This window comes from Canis lupus, chromosome 13 (genome assembly GCF_011100685.1).
Source record: "Canis lupus familiaris isolate Mischka breed German Shepherd chromosome 13, alternate assembly UU_Cfam_GSD_1.0, whole genome shotgun sequence".
Lineage (NCBI taxonomy): Eukaryota > Metazoa > Chordata > Mammalia > Carnivora > Canidae > Canis > Canis lupus.
Genome location: NC_049234.1, coordinates 19307808 through 19321077, shown reverse-complemented (window position 1 = coordinate 19321077; position 13270 = coordinate 19307808). Strand labels below are relative to the sequence as shown.

The window sequence follows — 13270 nt, the reverse complement described above, 5'->3', positions numbered from 1 at the left end:
CCTTCTATTAATAAGTTTCCATCCCTTGACCCCCTCACCCTGTTCCATGGCTACAAATACCTATTTGTCATTGTATTCAGAATTAAGCTCCCTCTCCCTCACCTATGGCAATGCTCGTATTGGAGTAGTCTTGGGGCAAATCTTCCTTACTGTTTTAGCAACTGTCAGAATACTTTTCTTTTCTGCAGCATCACTCAGTCTTGGGCAAGTCACAATCTTGCCTTCAGCCTCAATCATTAGGGCTGGTTTTCTTCCTTTCTTTCTTCCTCCCATCTTTCTCTCTCTCTCTCTCTCTCTCTCTCTCTCTCTCTCTCTCATTCTTTCTTTGGCCAGGCTATTCCACGCTTCAGCTGAACTCTGTCAGTGTTCTTAATTACTGAAAAGATGGGGTTAATTTCTGTCTGGATAGGGCATCTAGCTTCCTGTGTGGCAGATTGCAAGTTCTCTCTCCATGACTGTCAGAGTGAATGTCTCAGCTACTGTATTCCCCTGGAGAAGGGGATAAACACAACTACCCCCATGCAGCTGGGAAGATTAAGAAGATAATATATATAAAACTGCTTTGGGAATTGCAAAATGTTATATATAAATATATGCTTAAAACAAAAGAAGAAGAAAGAGGGCTTGATGAAGTGTTGAAATTGTTGAAGTGCTCTGACTAAATCTTTAAAAGAGGAAATTATATGCCTGGACAGAGCAGCAGTAGCCTGATTATCCAAGGTCAGCTGCTGCAGCTGTGAGCAATTTACCCACGTGATTATCTGGTTTCTACCTCCCTCCATGTAAGGAAAAGATAGCAGCTAAAGTGGTGGAGGGAGATACTTTATTTGAGTAAAGAAACGTTTTCATTGCATTTGTAAAGGTTACACAAAAGTCTCAAGGTGCTTGGTCATTGTTTGGGGAAAGGGAATAGTATATGTTATGAGCTAACCATTTTTATGGTTACAACATCTGCCAGGCAGTAGGACTGATGCAATGAGTTGAGGAATTTTTTTCCTAATCTTATGGAGCTTATAATTAGGGTCCAGTCATCTTTAGTGGGAAAGAGCCAGATTGCCTGGATTTGAATCTGGAATCCACCATTTATCAGCTCTTGTCTTCAGCAAGTGACTTAACCTCATCTTTAAAATGAGAATAATTATGCTCCCCAACTCACAGAGTTATGGAGAGGAATAAATGAGTCAATGAGTAGAGCAATTAGAACAGTGGCTGGCACATGGTAGGGGCTCTATAAATTTTAGCTGTTATTTACAGTTCATCAGATCGTGTACAATAGCTGGCATCTGGGGGCCATAAGAAGTAGACTGTTCAGAAAGCCTTTGCCAACAGCTATTATTGAATTCTCATAGCAGCTCTGTGCAAGAGTTACCATAGCAGCCCTGATACAGAGGGCTCACTTGTGGGCCTGGCCCGTGACTTGCATCTGGGAACTTGGCTTTTGGAAACTTCCCGAAGTTACCAACTGATAAGGCAACTTTACCCACCTGGTGCACTGCGTTCTGCTATACCAGTCTGCCTAGATTGTTTGTACAAATGCTATGATTTATGGAGAACATGTGCTTTCCTTCTGAGAGTCTGGAATGCTGGTAGTTGTGCCTGGCCAAGCAGGCAGAGTGCCCCTCCATGAGCAGCAACCCCCAAAAAACCTTGTATTTGAGTCTCAAGTGGGCTCCTCCCTGGGAAGAGACATTGCACATTTGTTACTCTATGTTCCTGCTGGAGGAAGGAGCCAGATCTACGTGACTCTGGGAGGGAAGATAGAGGAAACGTGTGCCTGGATTTCTTCAGACAACACCTGATACATCTTTTTCCCCTTCTGTGTGTCCTTTCACCATAATAAATCTTAGCCATGAATCCAACTATATGTTGAGTCCTTCTGGTACGTGGGGGAAGTTACATGATCTCCCCCGCAAAGTGAGTAAATAGCTCTCAAAGGTATATAATGTGACTCTAATTTCATAAATCTAAAAATCTAAGAAATGGAAGAATTGAGATGTCCACATGGCCATTTGGTATATGGAGGAGCTGAGACCAAGTTCCTGTCTGTCTCCCTCCCAAGACAGCATTTATTTCACTGTGTCAGGTAGCCACACCGAGTTATATACATCCTGGTCAAGAAAAATGTCTGTCTCGGCCACAGCACCTAGTAGCTACTGGTTAGCTATACAACCTTGGGAAAATATCTTAAAGGCTTTGCACTTCTGAACTCTTCACTGTAAAACTTTAATAATAATGATAATACCAATGTCACAGAATTGCTGTGAAAATGTAATAAGATTTTATATATATGTCATATATATGTGAAGCACATACATATTTAATATTAAATGTATAAATGTAAAAAATTAAAATCTATATAGTATTTAGCTCAGTGCCTGGTATATAGTAAACCTTAATAAATGAAAAGGCTGGATAAATATGTGCATATGTGGCCAACATACATACATTTGTATCAATATATACATATATGCATGCATGTGTGTATATACACACACACACGTACCTATATTGGCTTGTAAGTTAATGACTCATCTAACAAGTTATGTCTTGATTACAGAGCATCATTCACCATTCATAAATGAAGCCAGTTAGGATTTCACAGTGGGCCTGATTTTTTATGTCTACTGGTTTCAATCTAGGGAACCACTTCTGCTCAAAGCCTAACATCTGACTTCCTTTAATGTTTAACCTGTGAAGTTAATTATTAGCTAGAGAATTCAGAGCTTTGCTTAAGATACTAACTGGTATTTATCATTAGCTCTAACATACACATACATGGTGACCATATTTTTGTATCTCAAACATAGAACTTGTAATCTAGCAATGAATTGCTATGCTGGGAAACTGGGACTCTCTTGGAAACCCTGACATCTATAGATGGAGAATATTCAATCCTCCTGAAACTATGGGAAGCAAACTTCTGGGGTTAAGATTTGCTTTTAGTAATGCCTTATTTTATCCTTTACATTGCAACTTTATGGCATTTTATGTTGATAGCATTACAAAATTACAATGTGGTTGAAGTATAATTACTCTCTTTTGGGAAATCATTTGGAAATCATTCCGTGTCACCCTTTCTCTTCTCTCTGAAGATGTTACAGTATCAGTCAGTAAACTGTAGTATAAGAGGTTGATTTCCTCTGGAACTTGGTATCACCAAGTTTTTCATCCCTAGCAAAGATGGCAGGACTAACTGTAACTCAAATGCACTGTTTTTCACTGTGGAAAGCCCCACACTCCAAACAACTCTGAGTTCATTAGCAAATATCCATTTGGAAGTGATTACCCAAGTGGCCTCAGATGAACTCTTTAGCCTACTGGTGCCTTGGTTTCCTTTTCTATAAAATGATAATAAGAACACCTACCCTATGGTCAACAATACCATATTGTACACTTAAAAGTTTGTTAAGATTGATCTCATGTTAGGTGTTCTTAACACAATAAAATAAATTTCACAATAATAACACAAAGAATATCTGCCTCAAAGTGTTTAAGAGGTTTAAATAAGTTAATATTTTGAAATCATTAGAATGGTGCCTGCCACAGAATTTAAAATAAATAAACAAAATATGCAATCCTTCATCTATCATTTGCTAAATGCTTCTATATCCATCTTATATTCCCAAGAAGACTCGAAGCTAAGTCCAGAGACCACACTGGCACTCTACTTTCTATTCAGTTTCCCACCCTCAGTGAGCTTAGCCCTGCAGCAGACATATAAGGCCATCAATAAACAGTTGTGAGTTCGATCGTGACAGTGTGACATAGGGGAAGCCACCCTGGAATACACTGTGTGGCGTGAGTGCCTCTCTGACCAATGCCTGTAGATCAGTGGGTTTCAAGATACTTGACCCCAACACACAGTAACAATTTGTATGTGGCAAATTGATACACACATGAATATTTTCATATGTTTATATAATTATCTCACTGAAATCAAAGTTTTACAAAACAGTACTTAACCATACCATGTAAAATATGCTCCAACAGAAACAAGAAACTATTCTAGTTAAATCTAGTCCAGTGCATGTCAAACTTTAAAGTGCATTCAAAACACTTGGAGGTCATGCTAACATGTAGATTAGATTCAGCAGGACTTGGTAGGATCAGAGAGTCTGCATTTCTATCATGCTCCCATGGTGACACTGTACCATCCCTGGACCATACTTAGTATAGAAATAATGCTGGGAATGGCTCTCTAAATTTATTTCACAGCCCACTAAAGGGTTGCAATCTGCAGCTGTAAATCACTTCTCCAAATAATTTTGAAAGTGTCTTTCATCTCTATAATCCCATTATTATCTTCCTAACCTCGGAACAGAAATCCTAGGCCTGGGTGGGAGTAGGGGTAGGGGAATTCACAGCAAGAACGACTCAAGTATTACCTTTCCTATTGACTTTTATGCTGATATGCCTGTTTGGCTCCAGCCCTGTCCTCACTGTTCAAAGCTTACACCTTGTAGCTATGTTAATAAATTGACTGAGTACTCATTATGAGCAGGGCACAGAACTGAATGCTTTATATCTATCACATTTACTCCTACAACCACCTGTGTAGATATTGCCATTTTATAGATGAGAGAAGGCAAGTAGCTATAACTGGTGGAGTTGGGATTCCAGAGCCTATGTTCTTGTTTTTTTTTTTTTTAAAGGTTTTTTTTTTATTTATCCACTCATGAGAGACACAGAGGGAGAGAGAGGCAGAGACACAGGCAGGGGGAGAAGCAGGCTCCATGCAGGGAGCCCGATGTGGGACTCGATCCAGGGTCTCCAGGATCATGCCCCGGGCTGCAGGCGGCGCTAAACCGCTGCGCCACCGGGGCTGCCCGAGCCTATGTTCTTGTGATAGCTAGCCTCTTAGATGGCTCCAGTGATCCTTGCCTCCTGACATTCACACCCCCTTTATAGTCCTCTCTCACATTGAATATGGCCCACCTGGTAGTCAGTAGAGTATTGAGAAAATGACAGTGTGTGACTTCCAAGACTCACTCAGAAGACACTGTGGTTTCTGTCTCGCACTCACTTAGATTATTCCCTCTACAAGAGGCCAGGTTGTCATGTCATCAGAATTCTCAAGCAGCCCTATGGAAAGTCCGTACAGCAATGGACTGAAGCTTTCTGCCAACATCCAGCACCAACTTGTTAGGCATATAAGTGAGCCACCATGGAAGCCAATCCTGTAGCCTTTCACATCTTCAGACAACCGTAGCCCTCGACTGACATCTTTACTGCAATCTCACAAGAGACCCAAACCTAGAAACACCTCACTAAGCCTCTCTCAACTTCCTGATCCACAAAAACTGTGTGAGGTAATAAACATTTATTATCATTTTATACCTTTAATGCCTGGGGTAATTTCTGATGCAGCAATAGATACCTCACATAGTTCCTAACCAGTAGGATAGGCCATCATCATTATGATTCAGGCCTAAAAGGAAAATGAATCTCCTATGAGGCCTTTTGGATTAGTTGTTCATTGTGGCAGTGTGCACCATGGTTCAGCAAATTCTCATTATCCCCCTGCAACCAACTTTGGGCGAAGCATCTACTTCCCATCTGGACTGACCCAGATGACTTGCTGTAGCCAATTGGATATGGGCGTTGAGGATGTTAGATCACATTTGGAGACACTACAAGAATCTGTCTGCCCTCTTTAGCTTCTGCTCTCATTTATAAAAACAATATATCCCAGAGAGTAGATGTTCCTTTAGCCTGGGTCCCAGAGTGAGAATGGATGGCCAACCCAGCTGACCCTGAGCCCAGCTTGGAGACAAGCCAAGCTGAGCTCAAGTCCATGCAGAGGGACAACTGACTTGTAGACTCATGAGTGAGAAATAAATGCTTGTTGTGGTAAGCCATGAGATTTTAGGGTTGTTTGTTACCTCAGCCAAAGCTGAGCCACACACTCACCATGCTGTATGATGCCGTGTTCCATAAGCCGGTGGCAAAGCTGCTCGGCCTCTTTCCTTGTCGTGGCCTCACCTTCCTGAACCAGCCAATCCAGGAATTCAGATGCCATGAAGGTGCGTTCATACTTGACCCCTTCCTCTTCCCTCGCTTGCAGGAGTGTGTTTTCAGGGCTCATCAGCCTGGGAGGAAGGGAAGGAAGGGAAGAAAAATAAACCTACACGGATGGAAAATAGCTAATTTGAAATCCTACATCATAGGTTTCTGCGAAGTATCACAGCAAAGTTGTCAGACAGACAAGTGTGACTGTCATGTGCTATTACAAATGTAATGCTTAACAGAAGGATCTGCTTCAGGAGTGAAAGAGATGTGTTTGCTCCTGGTAATTAAGGGGGAAAAAAAAGCTGGTGGGGTGCCTGGCTGGCTCAGTCAGTAGAGTTGCAACTCTTGATCTCCGGGTTGTAAGTGCAAGCCTCACGCTGTAGTGATTAATGAAAAGAAAAGAAAAGAAAGGAAAAGAAAAAAGAAAAGAAAAGAAGAAAAAGAAAAAGAAAAAAAAAGAGAAAGAGAGAAAAGAAAAAGAAAAAGAAAAGAAGAACCTGGAAATGTAATCCAAAACCCACATTAGCAGACTGCATTTTGGTCAGCCACCTTGAAAAGGGCAATTTATTAGCCAAGCCCCATCACATCTTTTTTTAAAAAAGTTAGTATTTCTTTCCTAAAAGAGTCACTCAATTTCCTGAATCACTGGGCTAACAAGACGACTGCTATTGATTGAATGTTTGAGTCCCCTCAAAATTTATATAATCAAATTTGTCCAGTGTGATGGTATTGGGAGCTGGGACCTTTGGGAGGTGACTTTCATAGTCCCCATGATGGGATCACTGCCCTTGCAAGAAGAGACAGAGAGCTTGTTTCCCCCTTCTCTCTTGATGAGGGTACAAGGAGAAGACTGTCTGCAAACCAAGGAGAGGGCCCTCACTAGACACCAGATCTGCATGATGCTTTGATCTTGGACCCTCTCTGCTTCCCAGCTGTGAGAAATAAGACTTTATTGTTTAAGCCACCCAGTCTATGGCATTTGTTACAGCAGCCTGAACTGACGTAAGCCACTCCTTCACAACACCCCCGTCCCCACAGAGCTTATTTCTCACACCTCCTTCTCTAGCATTCTCCAACTGCCCTCGCGTCTGTCCTCACCATCCCTCTGAAAGAGCTCCCGCTGGTGTTGTACTTTTGGAGAATACTTGCATCCGTATATGATGGGAATTTATAGATCCCCGCTTTGTTTGATGTTAATAGCAATAGATGCTGCTGACCATTCCCCTCCTCCAGAGGGGCATTATATTCCCCTGGTTTCCCTCCTGTCCCTCTGTTCCTACCTCTTTCTCAGTTACCTTTGTGTTGGTTCCTCCTCATCTCCCTGGACTTTAAAGGCTGGAATTTCTTGGGATTCAAATCCCCAAATACCTCTTTTCTCATTGCATCGTCTCTCAGGGAGATTGTTTCATCCCTGTAGCTTCAATTGCCATCCATGCCCCAAAGATTCCCAAATTCATGTCGCTAAATCAAGCCTATATTCTCAACTCCAGACCTTGGTGTCCACGTGGACATCTCAAAAACACCTCAGAATCAACAAACCTAGAACTGAACTCAGGTTCTTCCTCCAAACCTGGTCCTGTGCCACTAGTACTTCCATCATCCCACCAGAAAACAAGGCAGCATCATTTATGCCTCCATCTTCCTCATCCCCCCAACTCCAGTCCAGACAGTCGTATGAATTGTGAATTTTATGTCCCAAATCATACTCCTATATGTCTAGGTCTTTCCATCTCCAATGGTGCCACTACCTTAGTCCAAAATACCAACACCCTTAACCCAGTTACAATGGTTTCTTCAATAGACTTTACTAGCTACCCACTCTTGTTCTCCTTGTAAACTCAGGCACTGAAGTCCAGACACAGCAATTAAATTTATCTTTTTCAAACTCAGACCTGATAATGTCCTAATCCTGTTGAAGATACACTTCAATGGTTTCTGATTGCTTTTAGACTAAAGACCAAAATCTTTTATATGACCGATCTTTAATGCATTCACAATCTTTCCCTTTACCTCTTTAGGACCATTTTCACCTCTGACCTCATTTTGCTTCAGGGATGGTCTTCTTATAGTTCCTCAAACATATTATACATCACCTGCCACAGGGCCTTTGGATACGTCATTATTGCAGCTGGAATGCTGTCCCCCACCTTTCCACTGTTCTACTTCTTAAGCCTATTTGACTCCTTATCCTTTGTATCTCAGCTATCCTCGGGTCTCCATTAGGCAATTCATTGTTCCCTATACAGTTTGGGTGATTATCACATTAAAGACTACCTTGTCTACTCAATTATAAGCTCCAACAGGGTAGGGCCTGTGTTTGCCCATAAAACTTTGTTTAATGGAAAATGGAATCCGATAAAATGCCAAAATCATTGTGTCTTCTTTCTCTTTAAAACAATTGCTGATTAGGTTCCTATCTCTCACATGAAAGTTTTTCTTTTAAAAACCCTTTCTTTTCAAACTAAAAATAATATGCAACACAAGTACCATTTCATTCTAGAGCAGGAGAAAACCTTAGAGATCACTGTAATCCAATCCCCTCCTCATCCATATGAGAAAAATGTCACTCTCTAACATAACATTCTATATCAATTAAATCTGAATGCACAAAATGCAATTCTCATACAAATGAGAAAAAAAATGAATGATAACATTCAATGTTTCAGGAAGGAAACTTGCTGAAGGTCATGCAAAGAGGCACATTACACATGTTTATAAATCATTTCATTTGGAGTAACTGAACCTCCATACTGACTGTCCATTCACAAGGTGTGTATTTTCAGTGCTTTCACACTTAGTGCCCAATACTGCTGTGGAAAGGATACTAGGCTAGGAATTTGAAGACTTAAGTTTATTCAGAATTGAGCACCTAACTGTAAGATACAAAACAAGCTGCTTTTCTTTGTTTCAGCCTCCTTTTTCTCAAGTGAATAATGTTATTTTAACCCATGATTATGACAAACAGCTGTACAGTACAAAAGATAAGGTATATGCAAAGTGTTACACTACTTAATGAATCATGGTACCTACCCCAGGGCAGGATGGATTTGTGCCCAACAGCTATGAAACAAGGGAAACCCCCTTCATGCTCCCTCCACTCATCCCAGCAGAACCTTCAGAGTCCTATTATATAAAAGTCATGGCAGGGCACAGGATTGGGAGGTAGGAGGCCAGAGGGCCTAGCCACAAACTAATCACATAACTTCTCACTACTTCAGCATCCCCCTATTAAGTGAGGAAGAAAATACCTAATCTACTTCCTTTCCTGGATTCTGTTATCAAAAATCTTTGGAAAAAGAAGTTCTAAGTATATGCTTTTATATTAGGAGTATTTATAAAAGCTATCAGCATCTAAGAGAACTCATAAAAAAAAAATACCTTCTTAGCATGGAACAGAACTCATTTAAAAATCTTTTTATTTAAAAAAATTATTTTTGTTTAGACCTTTCTCCAAGTCAATCCTCTTCTGTATTTTAATCCATCCTTAGAGAAAGCTCCTGGGCTGCTTTCCCAGGTTGAGTAACATCTAGTTGGTATGAGTAATAAGAATTATATTTAATATTACAGTGACCACGTCCTTCTAAGAAGACCAAAAGGGCAGATAAGAATCTAGAAAAGAGAATCAAAGGGTCTATGTGCATGCTCAAATTAGGAACACCACCATATCTTAATTTCTTTTGACCCTCAAATAATTGGTGTGAAATTGGTATTGGTATTTTGGTGTGAAAATAGAGGCAAGCTAGCCTCCTTGGTTTTCCAGTTGTAAACATTATTTCCTCTAAGAAGTCTTCTTTGACCCCACAAATCTGGACCATATGCCACATCTAAGGGCTCCCATAGTTCCCTGCAGGATCTTTAGAGCCCCAGAGGAACTGCCTACTCAAACCATAAGCCTTTTTTTAGATAACTGTCCTTACCTATGTGGTTCACAGAAGTTTTCTAATACAAAAGATCCTCAAAACATGTAGCTGAGTGAATAAATGCAACTCAATTATATGCATTCTCCTGCTCCACATCGTTATCCCAGACTATTAAAAGTGACACCCTTAGCTATCACCAAGGAGGTAAGAGACAACAGATACTAGTGAGCAGGTGGTGAAAAGGGAACCCTTTTATATTGTTGGTGGGGTTGCAAATTGGTCCCACCACTACAGAAAACAATATAGAGGCTCCTCAAGAAACTAAAAATATATCTACTGTATAATCCATCAATTCCACTCCCGCGTATATATCCAAAGGAAATGAAAACAGGATTTCAAACAAATATCTGCCCTCTCATGTTTATCACAGCATTTTCACAATAGCTAAGATATGGAACTAACCCAAAGGACCATCAGGAGATAAAGAGATAAAAAAGATGTGGTACATTAAAAAAAAATGTGGTACATAAACACAATGGAATATTATTTAGCTAGGAGAAAGGAAGATATCCTTCTTCCCACTTGCAACAATGTGGATGGACTTTGAGCACATTATGCTGAGTGAGATAAGTCAGAGAAAGATGAGTATTATATGATGTAACTTATATGTGGAATCTAAAACATGAAATCTATAAAAAAAAGGGGGGGGAGAGTAAAGTGGTGAGACTAGGGGACTAGAGGGGGTAGATGAGACTGAGGCTTAAGGGTACAAACTTGTAACAAGTAGTAAATAAGCCATAGAGAGCTAATACACAGTGTAATGAATATAGACAATAATATTGCACAATTATGTGATAAACATTACTGTATCTACAATCATACTGCAATATAGAAATGCATCAAAGTAATACACTACACACTTTAAAGCTGCACAATGTTACATGTCAAATTTATTTTTTTTAAAAAAAGACAATCTAGATTAAATGCCATTTATCTGATTCAGGAAGTTTGATTTAGCAGGGATTCCTAAATTCTATGAAACATGATTATATAGTCTCCAACTATAATAAAACTAAGAAAACAAATACAGGCCAAAAAACAAAACAAAACAAAAAAAACCCTAAATACTGACCCTATATGCAGATGAGGTGAATCTAGAGTTCCTGCCCTATCGATACTCTCCATTTAAGACACAGATGGAGATGCTTGGCTTTTCTTTCTCTTTATAACACTCCGTCCATTCTAGCTCAGCAATTTTATTTTTGGGTGTGGGGAGGACAAATGGATAGGGTTTATTTGTGTCACTTCTTGTAACCAGAAACATGACCTGCCAGAAAGCTCTGGAGCTCCTGCTAAGTAGCTGGTGGCCTCTGGACAAGCAGCTGGTTAGCTGCTGTTGCCAATGCTCTTTAGAGAAGAGGCAAATTGGCCAGCCTGCTATTTAAAACATGCCCGGCCAGCCTTAGTTGTTCCTTATTTCATTTCTTCTTAAAATCAAATAATGTTCCTATGCAGGTTCCTCTCTAAGATAAAGACTTTCATGGGATTTGATTTTAGTACTAATATGTGGTCACAGTGTTAAGGCAAGACTTACTACTTGTTCCAATTATGTTTTGCTCTCTAACAAGCTATCCTCAAAGTTGGTGGCTTTGAAACAACCACTATTTCATTATATCTTAGTGGGTTGCCTGGGGCTCAACTGAGTAGTACCTCCATCACTCTTGCTAGGGGTCACTCATGCCATTGCAGACGTTGGCTAGGGCTTGGTGTCTGGTGCTACAGTGCTCCTGAGTCAATGCAGCCTCTCTGTCTAGTGAGGCAGGCTGGATATTGAGATGCAGAGCTCAAGAGGAAGGAGAAAGATGGTACCAGAACTTGCGTATGGTTTTATTGAAAACTAATCTACTGACCATACAATTAACCCATTTAGCATGTACAATTCAATGGTATTAGTACACAGAGTACACAACCATCACTACAATCCATGTTAGAACATCTCCCTCACCCCAAATGGAAACCTCATTACAATCACTCCCTACTTCTCCAGTGCCCCATCCCTAGGCAAACACTAGTCTATGTTCTGCATCCACAAATTCGCCTGCTCTAGACAGTTCAAATAAATATAATCATATAATATGTGGCTCTTTGTGACTGGTTTCTTTCATTTAGCATAATGTTTTCAAATTCATCCATGCTATAGCATGTATTACTATTCTATTCCTTCCACAGTTAGTATGGCCAAATAATATTCCATTGTGTGGATATAATATATTTTGTTTACCCATTCATCAGTTGATGGACATTTGGGTTGTTTCCACTTTTGGTTATTATGAGTAATGCTGCTATGAACATTCATATTCAATTTATGTATAGACATATGTTTTCATATACATCTAGAGTACAATTGCTGGATCATGTGGTAACCCTGCTTAACCTTCTGGGAAACTTCCAGACTGTTTTCATACTGGCTGCACTATTTTCATTTCCACCAGTAAAGCGTGAGGATTCCAATTTCTCCACATCCTCGCTAGCGGTTGCTACCATCCATTCTTATTTCTTAGTGCCATCCTAGTGGGTGTGAAGTGGTATCTCACTGTGGTTTTGATTTGCACTTCCCTGATGATTAATGACATTAAGCATATTTTCATGTGCTTATTGTCCATTTGTATATATTCTTTGGGAAAATGTCTATTCAGAGCCTTTGTTTATTTTTAAAATTAGGTTGTCTTTTCATTATTGAGTTTTAAACATCTTTTATATATTCTGGATGCAAGTCCATTATCAAACTCATGATTTGCAAATATTTTCTCCATTCTGTGGGTTTAAATTTTGAAGTGGTTCAAATTCTCCATTTTAGTCACTTGTGTGTTCAGTGTCACAGCTAAGAAACCGCTGCCTAGCCCAAGCCCAGGAAAATTTATTTGCTCATATGTCTTCTTCCAAGAGTTTTACGTTTTAGTCCTTACATCTAGTTTTATAATCCGTTCGAGCTAATTTTTCTAGAAGGCATGGGGCTGGAGTCTACCTTCATTCTTTTGTATGCGGCTATCTAGTTGTTCCATCACCATTTGTTGAAAGATTATTCATTCCCTGTTGAATTATTTTGGCAGTCATCAAAAGTCCATCAACCTAGCCAGGCCTTCTTTAACAGCCGGGCTCCAAAGTCACAGAATGTCAAGTGCCCTGGATTGTATTCAATAAAGCTATCAGACTCAGGCCAGACTCAATGGGAAGGAAAGAGCAACATGCATGCATAGCAAGAGGTGGAAAAGTTTGGAACCATCTTGGAGAGTAGGAACCACACGGATTTATTTTCATTAATTGGCTGAAAGGCAATTTCTTTTTTTTTAATTTTTATTTATTTATGATAGTCACACACAGAGAGAGAGAGAGAGAGGCAG

General features: G+C 40.0%; 1 protein-coding gene across 1 annotated transcript in view; it reads right to left on the bottom strand.

Moving 5' to 3' along the window:
• The window catches only part of DEPTOR (DEP domain containing MTOR interacting protein), a 135192-nt gene that overhangs the window by 60141 nt on the left and 61781 nt on the right, over window positions 1-13270 (bottom strand). The window contains exon 4 of the mRNA XM_038555411.1: window positions 5911-6089. Within this exon, the coding sequence (XP_038411339.1) occupies window positions 5911-6089 (179 nt within the window). The remainder of the gene's footprint in view (window positions 1-5910; window positions 6090-13270) is intronic.